This window comes from Neopelma chrysocephalum, unplaced genomic scaffold, assembly GCF_003984885.1.
Source record: "Neopelma chrysocephalum unplaced genomic scaffold, ASM398488v2 Primary Assembly neopelma1_45, whole genome shotgun sequence".
NCBI lineage: Eukaryota > Metazoa > Chordata > Aves > Passeriformes > Pipridae > Neopelma > Neopelma chrysocephalum.
Genome location: NW_020897704.1, coordinates 20329544 through 20357343, shown reverse-complemented (window position 1 = coordinate 20357343; position 27800 = coordinate 20329544). Strand labels below are relative to the sequence as shown.

Below are 27800 nucleotides of genomic sequence, written 5' to 3'. Positions count from 1 at the left end.
TTACAAACCATTTATCACTTCTTTGAACTCATCCATCAGCTTTGGCCTCTCCAACATCCCACAGCAGCCAGTGTCCCAGTTTAACAAGGCTCTAGGTGAGGAGAGGAAAAACCCCTGAGTGTGTTTCTAAATCCCCAAATCAGTAATTCCACCATTTCCTAGCCTGTATGTGAACACAGACAGTGAGTAACCATTCTCTGGTCTTCTCCACACAATTTATGACTTGTCTACTATATTCACTCTAATTTCTCAGGTTCCAGAATGTCAAGTGTAATTATTTTCAGTGATACAGAAGCTCTTCTGTTCATCATTCTCCTATACATCTCCTCTCCCTCAGTACCTGTCTTTTGAGAAAGGGCAGAGCTGTTCACACAGTCCAGGTTGTATGAAGAGCCCGAATTTACAGACAAGTGTATTTTCTGCCTCCAGTTCCCATAACTCTCCATTCTTCATGCCCAGGAACCCTGAAAAGCCACCTGATGTCCTGTGTGAGGTTGGTTCGGGCTACTTCAGATAGCAGCTGTTTCAATAAACCTCTGCAGACTTCTAGTTCCCCTAGGGTCCCCTGGAAACCACAAATCAACAAGACAGTGAACTTCCAAGGCAAGGAAAGGGAAGAGGTTCCAGAGTCACACAACCTTCAGACTGGACCTTCAGGTGATGGGTTTTATTTTGTTCAGGACAACCTGCATCTTTTTTTCACCCAAATAATGTGGTGCACCAACCAAGCACTTCACGGTGCTCCTTGGTGGATTTAAACCAAGAGCTGCCTCATGTATTTAAAAGGCTGATAAGAAAGACACTGGCCTAAGAAAAGGTTTATGTTTATTCCTGAAGTGCCTTAGAAATGAAACATTGTATAAAATGTGACTTTTAAAAAAATAAAACAAGTAATGTTGTATCATTTAGCACAAGTAATGTTACTCATATAGCAGAGCAACAATTGAAGCATGAACAAGGGAAAAGGCTCTGGAAAACCAGGAGAGCAACCATCAGCTCCTACCTGAACATGCTTTATCTGGCATCCTAGAAACCCCACAAGTAACATCCATGGAGTAACTCCATACAGAGTCCATATGGAGATAAACTGCATATTAATATTATCAGGAACCCTGACAAACATGCTGGAGGAGCGATGACGTGCATTCCACTACCACCCGTGTGCTAATCAAAAATAAACTGGTGACAGCACTTAATAAACCAGACCATTCTCACAACATCCAGGGAATAATCTCTTGCAGCACTGGTACCTTCCTGCTATTCCCCCAATCCCTTCCCTTGTTCCTACAGCCAGAGCTCTGTTTTGGCTGTGGATTTAGAAGGGTGTTGTTTAAACTCCACTGGCTCTGACACACTCTGCCTGCCTGTAGCTAATTCTCTCTTCTGGACCTGCTCACAGACTTCAGTAAATAAAATACTCTAGCTTGCAGCTCTCTCCTATATTTTACAACAGGAAATTGAAGCAAATATTATAACTTTTATATAGAATCAGATGAAAAATCTCCACTGATAATATTTCCACAAACATTCCATGTAACAAATCCATAGCTATCTTTAAATAGATCAAGTTTGCTTCTGTTAATTTCTATATACAATATAAATACACACACAATTAAAACCCTGACATGGTAGAGTCTTGTGTCTGCCTGAAAGATGTCAGAAAGATGGTTTTGGGAACCAAAATCTTCTCTGATCCATGATTAGCACCTCAGGCGAGTTTGGAAACATCTTCATACTGGATGTCTTCAACCCGGCGTCCTTTTAAAGGTCCCTGGAGAACGACAGAGTAGAAGAAATAAGGTCACAATATAAAATTATTTGATTCTTGAATTCTCAATGGGGAATTTATAGTAAGACAGATAAGGGGGATCTGTTCATGACACAATATTCCCTGTTCCATTATTTTCAACCTGACCAGAGAATGTGACAGGGACTCGACACTGTCTCAGAAATCCTTTCATTTTCAGGACAGTTTTTGTGTCAGTTAAAGTCCTTGCAATTTTGGGGCAAACATAATCAGCTGTTTTGAATTAATTCACTGCTATGAATTTATAAGTAGTAAAAGATTTAATTTTGAATACAAACTTATATATAAAAACACCTAAAAAAGTGTTCTCCCTACAATCAGTGAGAAAATCCTCACAGACTTCACTGGTTTCCAGGAGTAGTTTCACCCATTTTTAATTTACATTTCAGAGTTCATGAAGGAAGAGGAAACATCAACACCTACAAGCATCAGAGCTACAGAAAAATAACCTTTGCTTTCCAAGACCAACATTAACATGATCCTTAGGTTCAATCAAAGCTCCTTCTATCATCGGGGCATCTGCACAGTCTTTTCCCAAGCAAATTCTCCAGAATCCAATCTGGGCTGAGTTTCTGCAGCCCTTCTTTGAATGGGATCTAACAGGGTCTCCCTCTTGTAAGGTATGTGTAAGAAGTTTGACTTTTGAGCCTCTCTGCTTTATCAATGAGTTTAAACATTGGTTTTGCAGAGGGGAACAAAGAAGGAGCCACACAGACAAGATCACATGGCCTGATTTTAGCTCAGAGAAAAGTGATATATAAAAAACCCCAAACAAACAAACAGGCCCGAAACAAAAAACCCAAACATAATTGCTAACCATGAACAAGACAACTCAGCACATAAAGCCCCATGTTCAAGCTGAAAAAGGCAGGAGAAAATTCACCTCCTCCATGCATATTTCACATTTTTTACCTTCCCATAAAGTAGTACAACAGCCATGTTCAAAATAAACATACAAAATATTTTACAAGTCTCTTTCAAGTTCAAAACTTGCTAAAATCAGCATCCTGGCATCTTTTTAAAGGTGAACAGCAGAGAATTAGTCTGTGATGGGGGATATGTGGCTGTTTTCCTGCTGGTTGGGAATAGGTGGGGGGTGACCACAGCACTTTACACACCATAAATCTCACCTGTAAGACAGGATTAAGGATAACATGGTTCTTTGTGAAAGCTCTCCCTGTACAGATGGAAAGATCTACACAAATGAGAGCTTGCAGTGTTTGATACTTACAGAGTCAATGGTTATTGTCACTGAGAACCTCTTTTCATTGATGGATTCCAAGATGCCTTCATTTCCCCTGTACCCACCATTTAATACCATCACTTTCTTGCCTGAAATAAAAATAGGAAAAGAGTTAACACAACTTCTTCTATGGAGTTGTGTCCAACTCCACTGTCGGCTGAGAGAGAGGTTTCTCCCAGCAGCTCCAGGAAGCAGCACCAGCTTTGTCTCACAGCCTCCCCATTTCCAAAGGGCACCTCAGTGTGAATCCCAAAATCCTACATCCTGTTTCCCTGTATGCTGACAGTGCTCTGCTTACTGCTGCCCTCAGATGCTCCACACAAACAGTAGTGTGTAGCAGCCAAAGAAACACCAGTGACCCAGACAGAAGGTGAGGTCAGCTTTGCTAAGTATCCACTGTTATTCCAGGCATGACTTTGGAGGGAAGTTACAGGATAAACATGACCAAGGGCTCTGCAGGGTTCCCAGATGTTCTTCCTGGCAGCTGAAGAGAGATGCTTTCATCTCTTCAACTGAACTGATTCTTAAAGCATTGCTGGTCTTCTCAGAAAAGACTCCAATTCTGACAGAAAAGGACTGCGAAGACTGGAAGTGATATTTAAAGGTTGTCTACTCCAACCCCTCTGCAATGAGCAGGGACATCTTCAACGAGACCAGGTTGCTCAGAGCCCCCTCCAACCTGGCCTTGAATGTCTCCAGGGATGGGGCATCCACAGCTTCCCTGGGTAACCTGTTGCAGGGTTCACCACCTTCATCTTAAAAAATTTCATCCTTATACCAAGCCTAAATCTACTCTCTTTTAGTTTAAAGCCACTACCATTTGGCCACTGTCCTGTTGCTACAGGCCCTGCTAAAAAGTTTGTTCCCATCTTTCTTATAATCTCCCTTTAAGTACTAGAAGGGCCTCTAAGGTCTTCCCAGAGCCTTCTCTTTTCCAGGTTGAACAATCCCAGCTCTCTCAGCCTGTCTTCTCAGGAGAGGTTATGGTACTTTCAGGTGGAGGAATTATAATTAGGCCGAGAACACAAGCAAACAGCCGTACCTGGTGCAGGTATTACAGTTTCTAGATGTGTCTGATCAAGCTTCAGTTTGTCTCCAGAGTCAATCACCTTCACGACTGCTGTGTATTTATCAATCACTTCCTGTTGTGAAAGCCAGAGGGCAGTCAGAGAAATAAAACATTTTTCTCTAAATTTACATTTCAAAGTTAACAAACTTGGCATCATGAGTCTGCAATTCTACATTGTCAACAGCAGCAGAGCCTTCTGAGCTGTGCCAAAAGCCTTCAGCTTCCACAGACTGCTGACTGGCCCCACCCTGAAGTCAAGGCCAGATTAAAAGGGCTCCTCTTGAGCATTGATGCCTGGTCTAATAGGTCACTAATTCTGTAAGCCCTGTCTGAAGGTTTTATCAACCTTTGGGTCAGCTACCTTAGCTGTTCTCTTAAAGATGGAAAGTAAAATAGAGGCTTCTTTTCCCCATGGGAGGCTAAGCTGGCTTGAAACCAGACTGGGATCCTACCTCTTAATGAGGCAAAATGTTAATGATCATCCCCATGCCCGGCATAAACCATGTTCCACTTCTCCTATCCAGAGCTCAGTGGAAGCCAAGCCATTGGGACACACAAATCCTCCCAGATGTCCATCCAAAAAGCTGTAATTTTCAGCTCTGTGCACTCTTGTCAATCATTCAAAACACATCTGGGTGTCATTTTTGGGGCTCTTGCCAGAGACTGTTGAGCCTTGGACTACTTAATACACATAATTTCACTGGCAGTGGCTAAAAGAAAGGCAAGATTTCCAACCTGGAGATTTTGCATGCAAATAAGATCCTGCAGCTTAAATATCAGTGCAGAAGTGACTAGTTTCAGCCTAAAATCCAATCCACTGTTCTTGGTTGGATGTGTCAATAGGGACAAACCACACAGGACAAAACAGCACTTAGGAAAGGATCTCTGAGAAAATGACATTAAATCAATTCAAAGGTTCCCTCCCTGCCCAGAATAAGTCCCAATACAGGTAAGGTGACATTTCAGCCCCAACAGTGTTGACTTCAGGCTGAACAACCTGCACAATGAAACAAAATTTCCGAAGTCACCTTATAGCAGAAAAGCCAAACTATCTTACCTTAACAACTGCCTTCTTCTTGTGATACTTCTCTCCAAGCTTTTTCGTTACGATTTTTACAATGATTTCCTGAGACATTTGAAAGGAGAGAAAAAATAAAATTAAATGCCAAAATATACAAACAGCTCCACAGTCTAAACTAATTGTAAGTTCTGGTTGCTCTGAGTCCAAGCCCAGACTGAGTAGCTCAGTGTAGGAAGCAGGGTTAGTAACAATGTGGCTTTCAGGAATCTGTCTTTATTCTCAAATTATTGTCTCAAAGTAGCATCTCAAGACTTTGTCGGGGTTTTTTTACAATTACAATTACACTTGAATTCAGGATATAAAGTGACAGACCACAGTGGGTCAAGAGCAGGAAAGGGAAAAAAAGAGTGATTTTAGTTTGGAATTTGCTTTTGGATCTCTACACAAATCAAGTGTGGCTTTAGAGATGCAGAATTGACTGTATTTGCTATAATAATAATTTTTAAGACACTTACAGGCTGTAACCAGTAGTCTCTTCGAGCTGTTCTTTTCTTCTCCTCTTCAAGCTACAGAACAACAACAAATAATCACCACTTACTTCCTCATTCCACTGCAGCTTTCCTGTGGCTTACAAAAGCTGAACCAATTCTCCAGCCCCACATCAAGCGAGGAATAAAAAAAATCCCCAAACCCTAAATTAAGGGTAAGTTAGTGTGTACTTGCTGCATAAAAATCAATCTCATGACATCCAGAAACCCATGATAAAAGGACGGTGATTCATATTTTTTTTTTGGTCGAGTGTTTCTAGATATTTTCTTCTCTTGCAAAATCTGTATTCTTTTACTTCCAATACCTCAGTCATCTGGGGAACAGGCACAGCTGAGCAGTAGAAACCAATTCTCATGGGGAAATGAAATTATTTTGCCTGGTAAGATGTGAAAGTCTGAATTCCACATGCACTGAAGGGCTGAGGTCACTTCAAAGGGCCACCCTGGTAGAGTGGACACTGCCATAGGCATAGGGACACACAGACACAGATCCTACATGGTTATTACCTCCATGATCTCATCCAGTGCAGATTTCTTCTTCTTCTCTTTGGGTTGACTAGAGCTAGGAGCTGATTCTTTTCTTTTAACTGCCCCCTCCACCATCTTCAGTGCATTCTGTCCAAGGACACTGCTGGAAGAGTAAGATGGTGTTTTCACAGCAGATCTTACAATCTTTCCTCTACCAAGACACACTTGAAGAACTGGCTGTGCAAAAAGGCCTAATCTGCCTAATTTCAGTTGTGCCAGTCACCTTCCAGACCCCGCATGATTAGTTCCTCTAGAACTGATCTCCTTGGGGTGCAAACTCCATGTCCACTCAGGGTTACTGCTGGCAGTCCAGCAGAATGGACACAACTCAATGATCAGTTCACCACTGCGCAAGCAAAGAGCTGATTGAGAAGTTGAGTTGAACGGAGAAGACAAAAGCCAGTCTGTAAAAAAGGTTATCAAATTTGAAAGGACAAGTGTGTGGCTTTAGAGAAGCCACCTGGACAGAGGAACTCTGAGACATGGCAGATGTCTAGAACTCCCTTCAGACAGATACTGAACCCATCTGGCAATGGGAGAAAACACATGGGAATCTGTAGAAAAGGGCTCCACCCCCAGCAAACAAATGTTACCTTCACCATCATATTCAAAATAGGCAAACAGCCTAAAAGTTAGGAAAGAAAAGAACAACCAGCACAAAAAGTTACATATCGAGGAACATCCAGGTAAAGTGAGAACTGCCTACATGCAGATTGAGTTCAGCCATTTTTATAAAAGACATTTGAATGCAGTAAAAAAAATTAGGTGTTATGCTGAAAAATGAAGTTGGTTGTTGTGAGGTGACAGTAATGCAATATTAATATGGCCTTAGGACAAAACTGCATGTTCTGCCTGTGGTGAGGATGTTGGATATACTACCAAGGGAAGATACCCAGTGGGAATGAAGATACAGAAATCACAGTAGAAGCAACTTTGAGAGAAAAATCGTATTTCAGAGAAAATCTGGATAAACACAGCAGAGTTTGAGAAAAAATAGCACATTAAATTACAAACCAAATAGCAAGTACTTAAAATAACATCTCATAACATACATTTAAAATTTAACAGCTGCAGTGCCTATATTTAAGAAGACAAACATATCTAGCTATGAGGTTACTAAGAGATTCCTGGGTGTAAATAGTAAAACAAATCTTACTTAACATATTTATTCAGGACCCTGAGACAAAGAGGCAAGAGATCAACAACATTTTGGTGTGTTTGGGTATGTCAATAATATGGAGGACTCAAGGAAGAATTTGACACCAAAAGGGATTGGTTTATCTTGAAAACCATGTTTTGAAAACCACAGCATTCAACAGCACATTATGTAACCTCAGGTACTTTGGAAAAGTTTACTCTGATTCCCTTCTCTCTGTTGGGAGCTGTTAAGAACAACAAAAGCAGAAAAGGGTCCAGCTATGATCACAGGTCACAGTTACTAGTGTGGAGCAGCCATCAAAGAGTCAAATGCAATGGAAGGATCAAGACTGCCAAGCAGTCCCATTTACCTGGGAACTTACAAACGAGGTGCAAACTATCAGAGCAAACAGCTTCTGAAGATCCTCCCCTGGGATTGCAGGGCTGGGGAGACCCCAACTGTGGACAGTGGAGGCTGCTCAGTGTGCTGACACTGGTACACTTGCAGCGCTGCAGACAGGAGTCAGTGACCTTGACAGTGGCTTCTGCTTGTTCTTAAATTAGAATTACTTCTAATCTCACTTGTCCAATGGGTGAGTTAAGCAGGGATTTGAGGATGTAAGTTCCTGAGGGAACAAAGACAGCCCAGGGCTCCCAGTCTGCTGAAAGGCAGTGGGCATCAGGAGCCATACCCACAGTGGCAGTGGAAACTCCCAGCTTCTTGTCAGCCACGGGGACAAGGGAAGAAATGCCTCCCCTCTCACTCCCCTCCTCAGAAAGACTCCAATCCCACCCAACTACCTGTATCCTCATGCTCTCCAAACTCCACCACCCACCAACTATGATCTTCTGGTCCCATTTCTGCACCACATTCAGGAAATACAAGTGCCAGGTTTCCACAGCCTGTGCTGTGAGCACAGAAGGTGGGAAGCAGGGAAGGCCTCCTGCATACTGTGCTGGGGAACTGGATATCAGGCTGAACTCCACCGATCCTCAGGAACAGCCAACAGCTGCAGAACACACCTGTACACTGACACAGAGAAGCAGCTTCCATACATGACTCTAAAGTGATGCCTGAATCACCACTTTGCCATGAAGTGCTTATCCTAATTTTGCTTCCACACTACCATTATAAAATTTACAGACAAGTATCTCTCATATGCTGTGAATAAATTAGACTACTTGATACGTGATTTCACACTCAGCCAAATTTTAGCTCACTGAAACTATTCAAGGGAGTATCTGCATTAAGTTTCAGACTCCCCCTAATCACAATTTAGTGCTTAGGGATAATTTACAAGTTTTCCTCAAAGCCTGATATCTGGATCTATTATTGCAGAGAACTGCTTTACTGTCTCATTTTCTGCCTGGCACATATCCCATCAGATACCTTATCTAAGAGCTGAGTGTGATGAGAGGAAAGCTTTCCTTTTACCTGCAACATATTTAATTACAATATTGCCTCACACGAAAAGATGTATGATCATCCAACAGTTCCACAGACTGCTGTAAGTCAGTATTATTTGCATTATTGATCCCTTTTGTCCTGCATTGCTTGTGGTTATATGATGACAATTAAATTTAAGAGCTTTAGAAAGATTTATTTCAGGTAGATTCAGCTGCTTAAACGATGACCAGAGGAAGAATTTTCTCCAATTAGACAAGGCAATCAAACCTTTTAGGAATCAAAATTAACAAGTCACAAATATCCATTCAGCTGGGACTAGATGGCATCACTTCAAGTGCTTTGGCTCATCCCTTTTCCATCCTCCCTTGGAGGAACCTGTACCTGCCTATTACTTTACAGGCATCTGCCATGAACCACATGAATTCAAGAAGGCTCCTCACAGCACACATTTAAGATACACCCATTCACCCATTTTAAATACAGAAGGAACCATGAAGTCATTTACTACCCACTTCTGAATAACAAGGCAGGATGAGAGATTAGAATCCAAATATTTCAGGATGAGACACATCTTCCTGCCCATACAAATATCATTGTCATGGAAGTGCTTTGCAACAATAAGAGTTCCCTTAAATTCTTTTCTCACCTTGTTTTAGAAGATGCTGCGATTGAAGTACTTGCTCCTTTGTTTAAATTAAATGTAACTAAAAAATAAAAAGACATTACTCTATTTCTATCTTTAAAAATAACTGCATTGAAGGATGTTACAATTTTTAATATCTGCAAATAGAAAAGATCATACATTTGAGAATGTTTACTAATCTGTATTTTGGTTCAGCTTTTAAAATAAATTAAAACTTATACAAAAGAATACTCTGCATTTCCAAGTTCCAGTTCTCTTTATAACCGATCTCAAAGCACTTTATTAGGCACTAAACAGGCCTCAAGTGCTCATCTCTCTTGAATCACAAAGTCATCTTCAGTAGGTTCTAGAAAATTACATCTATCAAAATCTGGTTACCTTTTTCTTCTTCATTTTCTCTGTTCAGTTCAGTATAGACAGGCATTTCCTACCAAAAAAACACAAAACACATTTCAAGATTCAAACAGAAGACTGAGCCCAGATATAATTTCTGGTGATCATTGATTAGCTTAGTGTTAAAGATTACTGCAAGATTATCACAAGTAACTGTAATATTCAACCTGGCTTGATTCATAAAAGATTATAAATTGAAACTACTATTTTGTTACAGGCTCCTGTGCAAAATTCTCTAATTAACACCCCATACAGAGATGCTGCCTAAACTTGCTCAACTCCAGCATGAAAGGAAAGTGGCCTTGCTGTAGCAGTTTTCTCTATCTGAACCAGCATGATCTGCCTGGTTTCTGGATAGACTGATGACTCCAAGAAGGAAATTCTGATATCTTTCCAAATATTTAGCACCGAAGGCTCAGACCATTTAAATTTCAATTAGTTTTAAATTAAGAAGCACATAATTTTATACAATTAAATGTGATTTAAATGTACCTATCAATACCTAGGATCAAATTTGAGGTTCCAGCCCCGGGCAACAACGTGTATGGAGGTCATGGAATGATGCCAAATAAACATCTCCCAAATAACCTCACCAGCACTATCAAAATAGAACTTTTCACTGTGTGAATTTGATTATGCCAGATTCCCCTGGTTGTTTATCTCAATCTCCCCAACGTACAAGGTACTTGTTATCTGCAGCCCTAGAAGTTGTGAAATATCATAAATGAAAACACGTCATGCTGGTTACTGGAGTGTTTACTCTCCCCTCCTAAATTCAAGAGTGGCTTTTGAACCACTAATCATGTGAAGAACAGTAATTATTACTCCTCTAGTACTAAAGCAAGCTGGGTACAAAGTAACTCCAAGTTAGGAAGCAAAGGAAATACCAGAGGAAGGATCCCAGCAGCACCAAATTCCCCATTAACTTAACCATGAGGAGTTTTGAGCAGAAGGTTCACACACAGCGCAATTTTCCTTACCAGTTCTTTCCCCTCCAAACCTCTTCTAACTTGTTGTTCAATGAACTTAGCAGTTTTTTCTTCATCATCAAGGTCCTGTTTCTTCTTCCTCTCTTGTTCTTGTTGCCTACGAATAGTCTCGGGGTCCCTGTCGATGTACTGAATGTACCAGCCTTTGGGAGTCTCATCAACCTTGCAAAGACCTAGAAAGTCAACACAAGATAAAATAAGATCAATTCCTACAATATCAAGATCATTTCAGTCCATGTTCACCATAACAATGCAGATACTTTACCAGAGACAATATACCCCTTACTGGACTGCAAAAATTGACTTTGAATTATCTGTACTATGTGTTTCTGCCCTCCAGCTACCCAGATCTATTTGGAAATAAGCCAGAGTTGTCATAAAGTGGATTAAGTGCTTTACAATACTTTCCTTATTGAAGAAAATGTTTCCTGCCCGCTGAAAACAGAAATCTTACATGTATAAACAACACACACTAATAGCACCATACTAAAGGAAATGTTCCAGTGCTGCGTTATTGTTACTGACTCTGGCTAGACTGACTTTCCAAACACTCCATGACCCGTGGATGTATCCTGTAGGACAGGGGCAACCAGAGCCAAAGTAAACTTTCTGTCACCCCACAGTGCCATTTAATCTCCCTTCCTTCCACTGAGCACAGAACTGCAGAGCTCAAGCTTTAACCCTTCCATGAGGCCAGCAATGAAAATGACTGCTTGCTTCTTGTCACCTCAAATATGGAAGGATTCTGCAGTCATGAGGAGTGTTCTAGGTTTTCTTTTTAAATGACAAATGTTGGAAGTTGATTTAGAATTTAGCAGTACCTCCAGCAAATACAGACCAGCACATGAAACAAGGAAAGGCTCACAACTGATGTACTTATCAACATGGTTAGCAAAGAAAAACATTTGGAAATCTGTTAATGTATATATAGGAGCGGAGAGGAAGAAAGAAAAAGAAAACAGAACTAATATAAATATTTACTGATCAATTATCAGCAATTCAATTATCCAATAATTTTAAGACTTCCCAGCCCCACTCACCTTCTCTCCCTAGCCATTTTGTGAAGTCAGTCAGTGTCTCCCACTGTGTGGCATTCATGTGGATGTGTTCTCGATGGCTGATGTATTCATTGTACACAATATTATTGTGGACTCTCTTTGTTCCTGAAATATGGAATTATTGTTCTTAAATACAAGTGTGGAACCCAGGACAAACCAACCAAAATGTCTTGCACTGAACCAACAAAAGACATTAAAAACAAACAAACAGCAAAATATTTACCAAATCGCCTCCTGAGCAATTCTAGGAAATCATTTCGGAACTCCCTTGGGGGATAAAAAGAAAGGATTTCAGCAAAACTTTAACAATTATGAAACAATTTTCTGTTGTCATTAACAAATAAACATCTGCATTATAAACCTGACTATTCTTTTGAGCTGAGCATGATGAAATTCAGCCACATTTCCCTTTTTCAGTAAAGCAGCATTAAATGCAGGATGTGTGCACAGAGAAACACAATATGGTACATGCACACACATGAAATCTTCAAGATAACAGCTTCCCAAAGGGATAAAATGGAGCAAATGAATCTCTACACTTCCTACTAATTGCCGGTATTTCGTTACCAGGTGTCTTCCCAGGCTGACTGACACAGAACACAGGGCAGGACAAAAGGCAGATGGGGCAGATGGATCACTCATCTCCCTGCTAATTCCAGGGCTGGAGCACAAAGCCTCACTTCAGGCTCGTGTTGAAGACAGCTCCAGTCATCCCAGCTGCCATGTAGGTCAGCTGGACAAAGGACTGGGAGAAGCTGTGGGATGTCAGTCACACCCCTGACTTGTTGTCTCTCTGTTATGGCTCATGTTTAGTGTGGCAGTCACTCAGCTGGGGCACAAAGGTGACATATTTGTAACACAGAGCAACTTTAAACAGGATTCAGACACGAGATAAAACTGTCAAATTTGATTAAACACCATGAAATCTCTCACCTAAGTTCAAAAGTGGCATTCTCTAAATTTTCAAATTGCCATTAAAAAAAGAGCTGACACTAAAATGTATCACAATAGAGTGTCTCCAATGGGACATTATTGGGCCTTAGAGGTGTAGCTGTGAAGATCTGACACAGGAACAAAGACCTGGGTAAGAATATACAGAAAACTTACTCAGAGAAGTAATCCATGAACTGCTGAGGATTTTCAGAAGCCAGCAGCAATTGCCTCTGGTGGGACTCAGACATGCAATGACATTTGAAGCCATTCTATAAAGCAAAAATAAATCCTTTGCATGTCTTTGTCTCAATTTGCAACACAGCTGAAGAAAATAATGTTTTGTTAAAAATAATGTTTTGTGAGTGAAATTTCTTGGAGGGTCCACAGAAATCACCTTAACTCAGCCTCAGCCTAGTGTGGGGTGGTTGTTCCTCCTGACCAGACAAGCCCTTGCAAAAAAGATCAGCTTGTAAAGTAGTGAAGCTTTTTTTTTTTTTTGCTTGTAGTCACTGGGAAGAGAACAAGATTTGAGATTTTGGGGTAAAAGGGAGAGAGGCACAGAAACAGGTGAAGAGTGATAGAATTAAATATCCACAGGATGCTCTACTTCCCTACGGCACATTAAAGAGGCTATTTATGGAGAACGGAAAACTAAAATGCAATCCTCAAAGATGGGTCAGGGCCAACAGGCTTTCTCCAAAGTGGATGAGGACTTCTCCCACTGGGGATCCCAATAGGATCATCTCATGGCCAGCAACTGGGAACCCGCAAGGTCCCACCAATCTGCCCCCAAAGGACTGTGATCCATACAAGAGGGTTTGGGTCCCCCAAAGGAGAATAAGGGCCCTCTCCAGTGCTCCCCCAAAGCACATCAGGGCTCCCCATGCCCTCAGGAAGGGAAGTCAGGATGCTCCCTAGGAGGATTACACTCCACAGATGGGATCAGAGTGCCCACAAGGCAACTGGGGACATTTCCATAGGGAACCTGAGCCAGCCCTGTACCCCCCTCACCCCAGCGGGAAACAAGAAAAACCACACCAAGGTCATGAGGCCATGCTTCCTGAGGGAATTGCAGCCCCAAGAAGGGGATCAGGAACTCCTACAAGGGCAATCGCAGCCCTTCCAGTGTCCTCAACAGCATTAGGGACACTTACAAGGGAGACTGACAGGACAAGGGGGAATGGCTTTAAACTGAGAGAGGGCGGGGTTAGATCGGATATTAGGAAGAAATTCCTCCGTGTGACGGTGGTGAGGCCCTGGCACAGGTTGCCCAGAGGAGCTGTGGATGCCCCATCCTTGGAAGTGTTCAAGGCCAGGCTGGACGGGACTCGGAGCAACCTGGTCTAGTGGAAGGTGTCCCTGCCCATGGCAAGGAGTGGAACGAGATGATCTTTAAAGTCTCTCCCAACCCAAACCATCCTGTGATTCCATGAGATCGGAGCCGCCACAAGGGCTGGAGGACCCCAACCGAGGGGTATCCCCTGTGTGTATTCCCAGGAGAACCGCCCCCCTTAAGGGGACTGCGGTCCCTATTAAGGAGCCGGAGCCGCCCGTGCCGCTCCCGAAGGAGCGGCGCACCCGCAGTTACCTCATCCCGGCACTGCTTCTGGCACATCTGGCAGTACCAGCGCAGCTTCTGCAGCCCCTTGGACTTGATGCGGTTGGCGATCGCCTTGGGGCTGAGGAAATCCGACTTCCCCATGACGCCGACCCCTATCCCGGCCCCTCTCCCTTTCCCTCTCCCGATCCCGCCGCCCCGGAAATGGCGGCGGTGCCCTGGAAGCGGATCGCGGCGGGGCGGCGCAGGCGCGGTGCGGGCGCGCTGACCTTCAGCGGGGCTGTGGTGGAGGCGCCGCCATGTTCGCCCGGGGCGCCGCGGTCGTGCTGTTCCAGCCACAATGGTACCGGGACGGGCTGGTTCGGGCGCGGTGGGCACGGGGGGGCTCGTCCCGCTGGTCGGGGAGGCTCTGAGGGGTGAGGGGGTGACGGCCCTCTCGGCTGTGGGGCGCCCCGGGAAGGCGGGGTCGCGGCCCTGGGCAGCCCGTGAAGGGCTGTGGGCTCTGGGTGGGGGTGGCAGAGCTGGGACCGGGAGATGAGTGCAGGGATGGAGGATGAGATTCAGGGATGGAGGGTCCGTCCGCCGTTGGTGGAGGGCGAGGGGGAGCTCGGCGGGGGTGGATAATTGGGACAGGCAAGAGTTAAAGGACGGGTCTGTGCACGGCAGGAGACCCAGCTCTGCTCAAGGAATGGTGCAGCCTCCTCCGCTTCGTTTTAGTCGTTTTGAAAAACTAGTTTCGCTATTGGAAGCTTTTTTTTTTTTTTTTAATTTGCCCTTCCGATGCCCCCGTTTGCCTCCTGTCATTACCCAAGGCGATGGATAATTAATGAATTAAATCTCCCCCTGTGCTGGGCACAGGTGAGGCCACACCTCGAGGGCCGTGTCCAGTTTCCAGTTCAGAAAGGACATTGAGGTGCTGGAGCGAGTCCGGAGAAGGGCAGTGGAGCTGGGGAAGGGTCTGGAGCACACGTCTGATGAGGAGCAGCCGAGGGAACTGGGGCTGTTTGGCCTGGAGAAAAAGAGTCTCAGGGGTGACCTTATCACTCTTTACAACTCCCTGACAGGAGGGTGCAGCCAGGTGGGGGTTGGTCTCTTCTCCCAGGGAACAAGTGACAGGATGAGAGGATATAAGTCTTAACCTGCACCAGGGGAGGCTGAGTTTGGACATTGGGAGGAATTGCTTCACAGAAAGGGTGATTAAACTTTGAAATGCACTGCCCGGCGAGGTGGTGGACTCTCTGTCCCTGGAGATGTTTAAGGAAAGACCGGACGTGGCACCTGTGATCTGTTTGACCTGATGTTGTTCAGTCATAGGTTGGGCTTGATGATCTTGGAGGTCTTTTCCAACCTAATTGATTCTGTGATTCTGTGAAATTGTATAGATGAGGGAAGGAGGAAGGTGTGCATACAAACCACAGGTCAGAGTGGCTTCTCCCAGCCACAGATGCTTTTTAAGAGACAGAATATCTTGACTTTACAGCTCTGTGAAAGGGACCTGCCCTTGACAGGTGTTGGTTTGCAGGAGAACTAGTGAATTACCCTAATTTCTCCTGCATTCCTTTTTAGGGGCCAAGTCAGGAATATGGCAACGCTAAAAGACAGTAAGTACAGGTTTTGTTTGCTTTTCAGAGAGGGAAAGTGTTGCAGGAAAATCATATGTTAAAATACAATTTTGATTAGCTTCTCTTGGGTAAATTGACTGTGATACACCATAACATTGGTATGTGGCCTCCAGCCCTTCTTCTACTGAACAAGTGTCCTTCAGAAATGGCATTGCTTAAGGTGGTTTTGGCACTAATTTAGATGTCATTTCATAGTTTTACTCAAACATATTTTAAAAGTAATTTTATCATATGAGCTAAACCAGATTTTTTCTCACCTCTGAGAATTAATTTAGTTTCTTTTATGCTTATTTCCTTGTGCTTTTATGCAGCATTTGGGGAAAAGAGGTTGGCTGAATGGTTTATTTTGATAATGGCTTCCAAAAGCCATTGCTCATAGATTCTTATACAAGGATATTGCCTTGGAATTGTGCTTGTCTGTAGGATAACCTGTTTTGTTTTCTTTTTACATCAGTGTTTTTATGAATCTTATTTTGCCACAGCCTAAACGGGGAAGGAAATTAACTCTGTGTCTTCAAACTATGGGGTCTGCTTTTTGTTTGTTCCTTCCCCTTGTCATCTGGGAAAGATGACAATGTACCTCCAATGATGTATTTGTGAAACAGATAGATGTGGAAGCAAAGAGATAGTAAATAGACTTTATGCTGGGCTAAATATTAAATAAATGCTGTATCTAGAGGAAAAAAATCTCTATTATAAAGATGAATTTATGTTAGCCACATTCCTCCTCTTACTGCTTTCTCACTGCAAATACTGAGGGCTTTTGTGAGGTTTGTTTTTGCACTGTTTGTTTATTTATTTTTTCTTCTTTGAGGAACATGGTGAAATGTTTTTGGATGGCTGTTGCTGGCATTTTGTTGTTTGTTTTTGAGTCATTATGCCCAGAACAGCCCGTGACCTTCCACTCTTAACTTTGTAGTCACCAGGCGTTTGAAGTCCATCAAGAACATCCAGAAAATCACCAAGTCCATGAAGATGGTTTCTGCAGCCAAATATGCACGAGCTGAGAGGGAGCTGAAGCCTGCAAGGGTCTATGGAACAGGAGCTCTGGGTGAGAGAAAGCTCTTGCACTGTGGAATGTGGGAGCAGAAAAGGAGGTTTTCATGGTGGTGATAAAATGCTGAGACTTTTTAACCTTCCAGTAGTTTATTTCCGAAAGAATTTGCATCTCTAGGCCACCTTGAGTATTCCATAAAAGTAGTTTATGGAAAGTGGTTCAATTTAAAGAGTTCTAATCTGAAATTCATTATGATTTCCGATCGTTTTTTTAACTTTGTGTGGTGGCGTGGTTGTTTTTATTAGTCATAAAAGCACCACAGCTCAGAATTTCCAGACTGAATCTGTCTATTAATGGAATTGTGTCAAATCTGTGTAGCACCTACAGCTACTGCCACACCTTCTTGTGAACTCTTGTGCTGCACTTGGTTCTGGGGCACTGGACTGGCACCGTGAACTTCACTGTGTGATGACATTGATTGTGTGACATCTGGTCAGAGAAGGGGCTGCCTTTGAGTTGTTTCTTGCTCGCCTCTGGTCTGATCATGTGCAAATTTGAATGATTGTGAGGGAGGTAAAATTTATCTGTCTAAGATTTGCAGCCCCTTTAGAACTGGTTTTAGTTAGAATAATGCAGAGGTATTTTTTAAGATTTATTTGCTTCTTGGCACCCTTGAAAGACTTGACCGTCCTTTTTTTCCCTAGCTCTTTATGAGAAAGCAGAAATAAAGGCACCTGAGGACAAGAAGAAGCACCTCCTTATTGGTGTGTCCTCTGACCGAGGCCTGTGTGGTGCTATCCATACATCCATTGCTAAAACCTTGAAAAATGAGATTACCAACCTCTCAAATGCTGGGAAAGAAGTTATGGTGGTTGGAGTAGGTGACAAGATCAGAGGCCTGCTTCAGAGGTAAAAACTGAAACCATAGAAGGGTTTATTCTGGGGTTTTGATTTTTTTCTGTGGTAGAAGTTTCAAGACTGCTTAGAAAACTGTGTTGGCATTGGCAGAAAATTGCATTTATGGGAACTGACTGTACTAAATTCAAATTCTTTTAAAAGAAATCTGCAAATATCCTAAAAGGGGTTTAGATCATCTGGATATTTGTGAAACTGCTGCTCAGCACTATTATATTTTTGAAATAAATGTCTGGCAACTGGCACTGTTACAAGTGTGTGTTTTAATAAGCTATCATAATTTAACTGAAAAATAGCAAAATGTCTCTCAGACCCTAATTCAATAAAATGTTTAGTTCTGAACATTCCTAATTTAAGTCAGACTTGCTGCCTTGTTGTACTTTAGAGCATCCACACCTGTTGTAACACAGGTCTGTTGTTGTTGCAGGACACATGCCAACTATTTCCTGCTGACATTCAAAGAAGTGGGACGGAGACCTCCAAGCTTTGGGGATGCTTCAGTCATTGCTTTAGAGCTGTTGAACTCAGGGTATGAGTTTGATGAAGGCTCTGTCATCTACAATCGCTTCAGGTAAGATTGTCCTGAAACTGCACTGGAAAAATATTGGGTCGAAAGCTTTAAACAGCACGTTGGCCCAGTGAAGTGATATGAAAACTGACTGTGACTTGTCATCTTCACTTCTTGATTTTGTTATGTGTGATGAACTGTTGGTTTCCTTTTTTTTTCTAATAGCTGTAGTTGGAATTCCCTTTTGACTTGCGTAGTGGGTGCTGTTATATTTATAGTCAGCATGTCATTATATCTCTATGGCATCCAAGATCTCTTCATGAGGATTATCACAGAATTTTGTGGCATTGGAAGATCAGAAGTTGTCTATTCCAGTTTGATTTTAAGCACTCAATTTAGAGTTAGCTGAACTGAAGCCAACTATGCTGTTTTTGGGCAGGTCTGTCATCTCCTACAAGACCGATGAAAAACCAATCTTCTCCTTTGAAACTGTTGCTGGTTCTGGTAAGTAGGGAGCTAGAAACCACCAGTTATGTGCTGTGATTAATCACAGAAAAAGTGCTCTGAACATGGGAATATGGTATTAAAACACCTTATTTCGGTGCATGTATCATATTTTTAACAGATGGTTTTATCTTGGCCAAGATCAGTCCAAGGCTGAATTACCAAGGTGCTGCAGGACAGGGAGGTTAAAAAGAAAGGTCATATGAATTCTGCTTTGAAATTCTGTCTCAAGCAAGAATTGTGCATATGCAAACCCTGTCAGTTCCAATATTTTCAGTGCTGAACAACCTCAGTATGGAGTGACTTTGCATCACTCAGTAAAAATACCCCAGAATGTTTCTGCAGCATTGTATGGGAAGATTAAACATAATACGGCAATAATGTATTTTATCCTGGCCAGAATCTGACCTTCCTAATGTTAAATAGAATTAAAACATATAAAATATTTAGCAAAATTATAAATAGCAGAGAGATTGTGAAAATACACATAATATGTGGAGAAAATCCCTCTGTGCTGCCCTGAGTATTGAAACAGCCCAGCCTAGTAGTCTTCCCCATGACATTGTATTATTTTGGTGGAAGTAGCTTGGATTTCTCTGAGTCTGCTCTTTCATCGTTTGCAGAAAGCCTAAGTATCTATGATGACATTGATGCTGATGTGCTGAGGAACTACCAGGAATTCACACTAGCAAACATCCTCTACTACTCCCTGAAGGAATCCACCACCAGTGAGCAGAGCGCCAGGATGACCGCGATGGACAACGCCAGCAAGAATGCCTGTAAGTCACTCCCTGGGTTTCCCAGGACTTCAGTAGTGCAGCAGGAAAGTACTGCCCTCCCTTTGTGTAATTCTTTGCTTTCAAAATGGTAATTCTTAATTCTATTTTGAGTCTTGGTTTTTTGAGACAGTGTGACTGGGATTCTTTTCTGAATGTGTGAACTGTATTTAGTCCCTGGAAAGAGGGATTGCTGTCAATTACATGAGAAACAAGCCTAGGTAACTGGAAGTGAAATAACGGATCATTTAATAGGAATATAAAATACTAAACTAATCTTGTAATGGCCAGATATTCTTTGTGGTCCTCTCATGTGGCTGCTCTGAGGATTTCCTGAATTTTTATAAACCTGTAACTACTTGTGAGCCAATGTAATTCGTACTGCACCGATTTAAGGGTGAGGAAATGGAAACAATGGTTAAATACTTTACCACCTGTCATGCAGCAACTTGAGAATATACAAGTATTCCTTGGCAGGGTACTGGTGGCTGAGTGAAGCTGATGTGATGTGCCATTGGGCTACCTGGAACTGTAGGTATGGCTCTCTGCTGACTGCCTTAGCTTGAGAGAAAGGGGTGATTACTTCTGTGCTTAAAAATAATTGAAAAAAAATAATGATTCAGAAAAATCTGTCTCCTTTTGCAGAACAACAGTAACTTGAAAGAAATACCAATGTAGTTAATTGACTGTGAAATCTAATTTCAAAGCAAATGATGCATGTTTATGTTATGTTACAATGAGCTCTGTCATACCCTGGTATTTACAAGTCTGCCAGCTGTTCTGCAGATGTTTGACTCTGGTGCCTCAAGCCAAGTTCTCAGGTTACTAGATTGTCTACAGGTAGCGTTACCTGTAGGGGAAAAATGTCAAGTGCACTAAGCCCCTTGATCATTTGCAAGGGTTTACAAGACTATTTGATATTCTGTTCATACAGCTTCTCTTTATCTGTGTTTGAATACTTATTATGTGTTTAAAATCCAATCCTAATTTTTTCTAGCCGAGATGATTGACAAACTGACCTTGACGTTCAACCGCACCCGTCAAGCCGTCATCACCAAGGAGCTTATTGAGATCATCTCTGGTGCTGCTGCTCTGTGAGTACCTGTATGGATGTGAAATTGGAGCTCTTGCAGTCATGTGGTGCTTGTGTGCCAGAAAATAGGGAGGGTTAGGGCAAGTAGGTCCTGAAACCAAAGGGAAGGCATTCCATGGCATGGCTCCCAAGCTCTTCAGCTTGCGCAGTTCTACTAACAAGAGCGAAGTTTGGCAGTTTTTTCTGAACAGATAGAGTCAAAAAGCTGGTGAAATACATCTTCAGCCTCAACAGACATCCTTATCTGGACAGGGTGGGGTTTTCCTCCTTTCTGACTTTCAGTGAATTTCCCCCCTCCTCCCTTCTACCTGAATGTTTCCTACTTTGCCTGCTCAAACGGCCCAGTAGTGTTGGGTGGGGGAGAGTGGGAATCAAGTGTTCAGAAGCTGAGGGTTTGGGGGGTGGGTTTGGAAGGAGGAGGGAATTTCTGGAGCCTTTTGCTTCCAAATGTGTATTTTACTTGAAGTTCAATGTTTTGCTTATTTCCCTGAGACCGAAGTTTTGTGGAGGTGTGTGCTATGGGTTACAAACCGGTGGGTTTAAACCACAGTTTGTAACTGCATGTAGCTGATGTGTGTTACTGCAACAGTTAAAAATTGGTGCTCTGTATGGAAATACGTGTGTCAATATCCTGTGTGTTTGCAGAATGTCTGGAATAATGTATCATGTAGCAGTTACATGCTGTATTGTGCTCCTCACAATACATTGGTGGTCATAAAGCCCTGCATAGTTTTGCCTGAATTTGCATGAGTTGCTTCCTAACCTGCCTGTTCTGTTTTTTCTCGTAACACCATAACCAGGGATTAATCGGAAAAAGCGGTTCAGCCAAATCCAAGAGGTAAAGTTATGACATGGAAACTTCGTTGTGTCTTAAAATTAAGAATTAACACAGAAAATCTGAAGTCAAGTGAGGAAGTCGAAATTCAGTGGTGTTGGTCAGAAACTTTTCTTCTTGAAGAGCTGAGAAACTGCACATTTCTAGTTTGAATCTGTCTGGATAAAGAGTTCTTCATTTTCACTGATTTTAAGGAAAATATGTCCATAGTAGAATGCACCCACATTTGACATAATTTTCTGTGTTTGTTTTTTTTTCTGGACTATTTGACTCATTTGCAATTACTGTTTGAATTTTTGTGTAGTGCCCTGACCTTATGCAATGACTTAAAAATATCCATATGTAAGATGTTCCTAAAGAGGTTTATGTAGCAAAATGAACATATTATATTCAAAATTTAAAATGGAAGGAAAAATATATTTGTGAAATAGTTTGGGGGTGAGTCAAGGCATATTAATGAGTTGAAGTATTCAAATTGGAGGAGATTAACAGTTTTAAATACATGAATAAATAAATGAAAGGGTTTTAATTTGCTTCAATTTTCCTTGCAGGTGAAGAGGAGCTCTTCTGAGCCTATGGTTTAACCTGCCTGTGTCTGTGTTAACAAGACTGCTTTGTTAACTTGTGAAGAAGTGGTAAAGCTCCAGAAATCTGTAAATTCTTACAATAAACGAACTCCATGAAACAGATCCTCTTGGTTGTCTGTGGAGCAAATGCTCTTGGTGTCTGAATATCTGGGTTGGACTTCGGTGTGCTCTGAGGTTTCAGTTTTAGAAGGTTGTGCTCTACATCTTGTAATGTATCTGGCATGCAGAGCATGTAACTGGCTGTTCCTTTGGAAGAGTGGAAGAGATTTCTTGTCTCCACCGTGTGTTTGAATGTGCTGGTTTGTCATTGTAGGGTGGGCTGAAGGAGGAGACTGGAATAACCTCTGCATTGCACAGTTGGAACAGATCTCTTTCATTGAATACTGTGTTCCTACTATTTCTAGATGTTAATTTTCTAAAATGAACTGATCTGATTAGGTGAATCATTTCAGGGGTTACTTGGAATGCACACCGTATATTCATGGTCAGTGTGTGTATAGAAATATATATCTCAGAAGATTGGAGCACCTCTCCTCTGGACACAGACTGAGAGACTTGAGGTTGCTCAACCTGGAGAATAGGCTCTGAGGAGACCTTAGAGCCCCTTCCAGTACCTAAGGGGGCTCCAAGAGAGCTGGAGAGGGACTTTGGACAAGGGCCTGGAGGGACAGGACAAGGGGAAATGGCTTTAAATTGACAGAGGGCAGGGTTAGATTTTATACTGGGAAGAAATTCTTGACTGTGAGAGTGGTGATGCACTGGCACAGGTTGCCCAGAGAGTCTGGTACTGGTCCCAGGATGGATCCTTAAGGGACACCAGTCAACTGATGCCCGTCAGGACATGGAACTATTGACCAAACCATGAGCTTCAGGAGTTTGTTCCTGGTCCAGCTCCTGCTCTTTTGGCTGCAGATGTGAGATGTGACTGACACAACAGACCAGGCTCTTCACTGACTGATCAACACGCTACTAATGGTCTAATAAATCAGAGTTAATTTGTGAACAAATCTAATACTACACTGCTATTATTTACAATTCTGTCCTGCACACTCTGATTAGTTACACACAATTACTGAGTTACAGTTGAGCACTTGTGCTATTTGTATCTACACAGTCACCATTGAGAAACAGCTCTGCTGCTCCTCATTGCACCTCCCACACCACTCAGTTACTGTTACTTTTGTTTCTGAATCCTTTTTGCCACTATAGATTCATCCTTTCCCATCTTGTTTGGTTTTTTTTTCCCAATTAAATAACTCACCCAGAAACACCTTTTCCTCATTGCTGCCAATTTGGCCACATCTGTTCCCAAACCTGATGTTTCTACTGCCCAGGTAATAGTAGCTCTTACATACCTGTTGTTACGACCCGCCCTAGGAAAAGGGGAAGAAGGGGAGTAACCCAGGTTTTTATCAATAATTCCCTTGGGGTGGATTAGAGTGAAACGACACTGAATAATCGGTGTCTGAAAACATATATTGGTAAGGTTTATTTCAACAATTTTGTATCAATAGGCATGCCAGCATTTTGGGTGTTGTCATCTATATCATTTATAGCAATATGGCATAGGGATAACTTCGGGGTGGGAAAATGCATAAGGGAGAGAAAGGAAAGACAGGATAAGGGTAAGGGAGAGTAAGGGAAAGAAAATATGAGAGTGGAAAGATGCATAAAGTCACCGCCCATGGGGTCCAGCGATGACACTTGGTAGTTGCCGCTTCCACATCTGTCAGTTGAAGTGGTGGCCTTGATCTGCTGGGGGTGAAGGAGGGAAGCCCTCAGACTCGAAGAAGTTCTGAGTTATTATATCCATGGTTAGTGTCATGGGCCATGTCTTGAGCCTCTAACCTCTCCCTGGGCCTGCGCAGAGTTTTTGAGTCTGGCCTGGTTCCTGCCTTTCAAGATTGGCGGGGTTGGGGGGGAGGGAATGGGCCCAATTGTCCATCAGAGGTGTAAGGCAAAAGTCAAAAGCCTGCAAACTCCTGGAATGCATAAATCATTAACTATTTCAGTCTCTGACACCTGTCTGCATACAGGTAACCTTGCAAACCCCTTTCAAGTCTCTCTGGAGCCCTTCCTTCTCCAGGCTCAACAATCCTAGCTCTGCTGGCCTGTTTCCATAGCAGAGGTGCTCCAGCCCTCGAGGCATCTTTGTGGCCTCCTCTGGACTCAGTCCAACGGGTCCATGTCCTTCCGGTGCTGAGGATCCCAGAACTGGATGCAGGACTGCAGGTGGGGTCAGAGGGCAGAGCAGAGGAGGAGAATCACCTCCCTCGACCTGCTGTCCGGTTATTTAATTAAAGGTTTTCACCAGAATCCTTAGGGTTGGGAGGGACCTCTGGAGATCATCCAGTCCAGCTGCCCCCATCAAGGCAGGGTCATGTGGAGCAGGTGACACAGGAACGCATCCAGGTGGGTTTGGAATGTCTCCAGAGAGGGAGACTCCATGACCTCCCTGGGCAGCCTGTTCCAGTGCTCTGCCACCCTCAATGTAGGGAAATCCTTCCTCATGTTGTCGTGGAACTTCTTGTGTTTTGGTTCATGGCTGTTGCTCCTCCTGGGCACCACTGAGAAGAGTCTGTCACCGACCTCTTGAAACCTGACCCTGGGATATTTAAGAGATATGGAGATATTTATATTCATATATATTATATTTATTATATATTTATATTCATATATTTATGATAAATATATTTTTATAGGCAGCCTCATCTCCTCAGATGGTAAGATTGATGGGGAGATAGACAATAGGTTAGCAAAGGCATATAGTACTTTTGGAAAACTCCGTAAAAGAGTATGGCGTAATAAACACTTGAAGAAAGGTACCAAGATCAGTGTCTACAGAGCCATAGTGCTGTCTACTTTTTTATATGGTTCCGAAACATGGGTCATCTACCGCCACCACCTGCGTCTCCTAGAACGCTTCCATCAACGCTGCCTCCGTACAATCCTGAACATCCACTGGTCAGATTACGTGACCAATACATCTGTTCTTGAACAGGCAGCAATCACAAGTATTGAAGCCATGCTACTGAGATCGCAACTGCGCTGGGCAGGGCACGTCTCCAGGATGAAGGACCACCGCCTCCCTAAGATCCTGCTTTATGGTGAACTTGCCTCCGGCTGCCGCAAGAGAGGAGCTCCGAAGAAAAGATACAAGGACTCCCTGAAGCAACAACTCAGCCTTGGGCATATTGATCACCATAACTGGTCTACTCTGGCCTCTAACCGGGAGGCCTGGAGACAGTCCATTTATAACGCCGCTGATGCTTTTGAGAAAGCACGCAGGATCACTCTTGAGGAGAAAAGACAACGCAGAAAGAATCGAGCCTTGCAGAATATACCATCTAAGGAATCTTTCTGCTGTGTCTTTTGCAACCGGACTTGCCTTTCTCGTATTGGCCTTTTTAGCCACCAACGCGCTTGCAAGAATAGTGGGTAGAGCCCTTCCCAAATCTTCGTTCGCGAAGCCTAGCCATGATGATGAGAATCAAAGAATGGTTTGGGTTGGAAGGGACCTTTAAAGCTCGTCCAGTTCCAATCCCCTGCCATGGGCAGGGACATCTTCTACTATCCCAGGTTGCTCCAAGCCCCATCCAACCCAGCTTTCAGCACTTCCGGGGATAGGGCAGCCACAACCTCCCTGGGCAACCTGTGCCGGGGCCTCACCACCCTCACAGTAAAGACTTTTTTCCTAATATCCAATCTAAACTTTATCTCAGTTTGAAACCATTCCCCCTTTCCCTGTCACTGCATGCTCTAGTAAACAGTCTTGTCCCATCTTTCCTGTAAGTTCCCTTAGGGAAGATTAAATTTAGAGCTATTGAGATATTTACATACTTACACATTTATATTATCCCGCCACCAGCTCGCCCCCTCAGCGCCGATTTTCGGGATTTCTTGAAGGCGTTTCCCGGCCGCGGCCCCGCCCCGCTCGATGCGCTCGGCGCTGGAGCGGCGCTGCCTGGCGGGCGCCAAGATGGCGGCGGCGGCGGTTGCGATGGCGGGCGGTGCGTGAGGAGCTCCCGCGGCCCCCGGCCCCGGCGGGATGTGCGAGACCTACTCCCGCTGGCTGCTGCGGGTGTCGGTGGCGCAGATCTGCCAGGCCCTCGGCTGGGACTCGGTGCAGGTCTCGGCCTGCGACCTCCTCACCGACGTGCTGCAGCGGTACCTGCAGGGGCTGGGCCGGGGCTGCCACCGCTACTGCGAGCTCTGTGAGTGCGGGACGGGGCAGGGGACGGGCAGGGAGGGGGGGATGCGGCTGGACACGGCCCTGGGAGGACACTGGGGGTGGCCCTGCTTGAGCGGAGTCCGGACTGAGTGGGCTCCGTGAGCTCCTGCCAGCCCCGGCCATCCCGCCAAGGGAGCAGCGCTGGGGCTGCGGGACAGGACAGGAGCACGGGGGAATTTGGGATTGGGGCAGGGCAGGGGGGCTCGGGGAGATGGGATTAGGGCGGTGCTGGGGGACAGGGCAGGAGGGCAGGGGGAGGTGGGATTGGGGCAGCGTTGAGGGTTGGGGGACAGGGCAGGAGAGCGTGGGGAGGTGGGTTTGGGCAGGACAGGAGGATGTGAGATGGTGGGAGTTAGGCAGGACAGGAGGTCACGGGAAGGTGGGATTTGGGCAGTGCTGGCGGACAGGACAGGACGGCACGGGATGGTGGGATTTGGACAGGACAGGAGAGTGTGGGGTGGTAGGTTTGGGCAGGGTAGGAGAGCACAGGGATGTGGGCTATGGGCAGGGCAGGAGGACACGGGGAGGTGGGATTTGGGCAGGACAGGAGGATGTGGGGTGGTGGGATTTGGACAGGGCAGGAGGGCATGGGGAGGTGGTTTTGGGCAGCCCTGGGGCCCGTGGGGAGGGGGTCTGTGGGGGAAGGCCATGGGGTATCAGTGGGGAGGTGACGGAAGGCAGCTGTGGGGTGTCAGACAGTGCCAGGGGCTGGGGGTGCTTGGCAGGGGAAGGTCAGGGAGGTGGGGGCTGTGGGGAGTTCAGGAGTGCATGGGGAGCTGGGATTTGGGCAGGTCTGCAGGGAGAGACCAGGGGGAAGTGGTCTGTGGCAGGGAGGAGTGGGCCTGGGGGAGATCAGGCTGCAGGGATCAGGCTATGGGGCTGTGTAGGGAAGGTGGGCTGTGGATCAGCAGGTGTGAGATGTGGGTATGGGGGAGATTAGCCTGTGGGTCAGTGCTGAGGGCTGTGGGGAGGATGAAGGGGCTCTGTGCTGTGGAACAGTGCAGAGGACTGAGAGGATGGGGGGAAGGCCGTGAGGCAGTGCTGGTGCATGGGGTCCTTGCTGCCAGCGAGGGCTGTGGAGCAGTGGGTCTGGGCATGGGCAAGGAGATGGGATTATGGGGCTGGAATTGGAGGAAACAAAGCTCAGTGGCAGTGGGTCTGGGCTGTGAGGACATGAGGCTGCTGCCCCTCTCTCTCTGGCTACAACATGCAGGGTGTTGGGGTGCAGTGTACAGGAGGGGGAGATAGGGTTGTTATCCCTGCTGTTGGGGCTGTAGTCTTCTGGATCTAGAGGGGAGAAGGGGCAACCAGTCCCTTTGCCATGTGGGATATGTGCATGGGAGGATATGGTGCTATTGCTGTGTTGTCCTGGCTCATCTTTGGGTCAGGGTCTGTGC

The 27800-nt window shown here is 44.3% G+C and overlaps 3 protein-coding genes across 5 annotated transcripts in view; 2 read left to right on the top strand and 1 right to left on the bottom strand.

Annotated features, from left to right (window-relative positions):
- Positions 1-641: 641 nt before the first annotated feature.
- On the bottom strand, positions 642-14541 carry KIN (Kin17 DNA and RNA binding protein). 2 transcript variants are annotated; one of them, XM_027679577.1, is made up of 13 exons: positions 14366-14541; positions 12952-13046; positions 12068-12111; positions 11827-11949; positions 10778-10959; positions 9783-9831; positions 9408-9465; positions 6196-6319; positions 5656-5706; positions 5177-5245; positions 4093-4192; positions 3039-3139; positions 642-1771 (listed from the first exon to the last, which is right to left on the bottom strand). In XM_027679577.1, the coding sequence occupies exons 1-13, from the start codon at positions 14477-14479 to the stop codon at positions 1709-1711; spliced, it is 1173 nt and encodes a 390-aa protein (XP_027535378.1). In that variant the 5' UTR covers positions 14480-14541; the 3' UTR covers positions 642-1708. The 2 variants fall into 2 exon arrangements, with proteins under 2 accessions (XP_027535378.1, XP_027535379.1); XM_027679578.1 differs by having other exon boundaries at positions 6196-6316.
- A 19-nt stretch (positions 14542-14560) lies between these two features.
- On the top strand, positions 14561-22274 carry ATP5F1C (ATP synthase F1 subunit gamma). Of its 2 annotated transcripts, XM_027679579.1 has the most exons (10): positions 14561-14678; positions 15902-15936; positions 16877-17008; positions 17659-17863; positions 18297-18440; positions 18817-18881; positions 19505-19660; positions 20655-20751; positions 21551-21588; positions 22137-22274. In XM_027679579.1, the coding sequence occupies exons 1-9, from the start codon at positions 14635-14637 to the stop codon at positions 21555-21557; spliced, it is 885 nt and encodes a 294-aa protein (XP_027535380.1). In that variant the 5' UTR covers positions 14561-14634; the 3' UTR covers positions 21558-21588; positions 22137-22274. The 2 variants fall into 2 exon arrangements, with proteins under 2 accessions (XP_027535380.1, XP_027535381.1); XM_027679580.1 differs by lacking the exon at positions 21551-21588 and having other exon boundaries at positions 22137-22272.
- A 3874-nt stretch (positions 22275-26148) lies between these two features.
- Positions 26149-27800, top strand: part of TAF3 (TATA-box binding protein associated factor 3) — a 117627-nt gene continuing 115975 nt past the window's right edge. The window contains exon 1 of the mRNA XM_027679575.1: positions 26149-26386. Coding sequence (XP_027535376.1) covers positions 26221-26386 — 166 coding nt within the window. The 5' untranslated portion in view covers positions 26149-26220. The remainder of the gene's footprint in view (positions 26387-27800) is intronic.

Excerpts from the sequence above, each read along its gene's own strand:
- KIN (XM_027679577.1), bottom strand. The coding sequence starts at position 14,479 with ATGGGGAAGTCGGATTTCCTCAGCCCCAAGGCGATCGCCAACCGCATC. Across the intron at positions 6,320-9,407 it reads GCAGCATCTTCTAAAACAAG|CAGTGTCCTTGGACAGAATG; the intron begins GTGAGAAAAGAA and ends TTACTCTTCCAG. Across the intron at positions 3,140-4,092 it reads AACTGTAATACCTGCACCAG|GCAAGAAAGTGATGGTATTA; the intron begins GTACGGCTGTTT and ends TTTTTATTTCAG.
- ATP5F1C (XM_027679579.1), top strand. The coding sequence starts at position 14,635 with ATGTTCGCCCGGGGCGCCGCGGTCGTGCTGTTCCAGCCACAATG. Across the intron at positions 15,937-16,876 it reads TATGGCAACGCTAAAAGACA|TCACCAGGCGTTTGAAGTCC; the intron begins GTAAGTACAGGT and ends TTAACTTTGTAG. Across the intron at positions 19,661-20,654 it reads CAACGCCAGCAAGAATGCCT|CCGAGATGATTGACAAACTG; the intron begins GTAAGTCACTCC and ends AATTTTTTCTAG.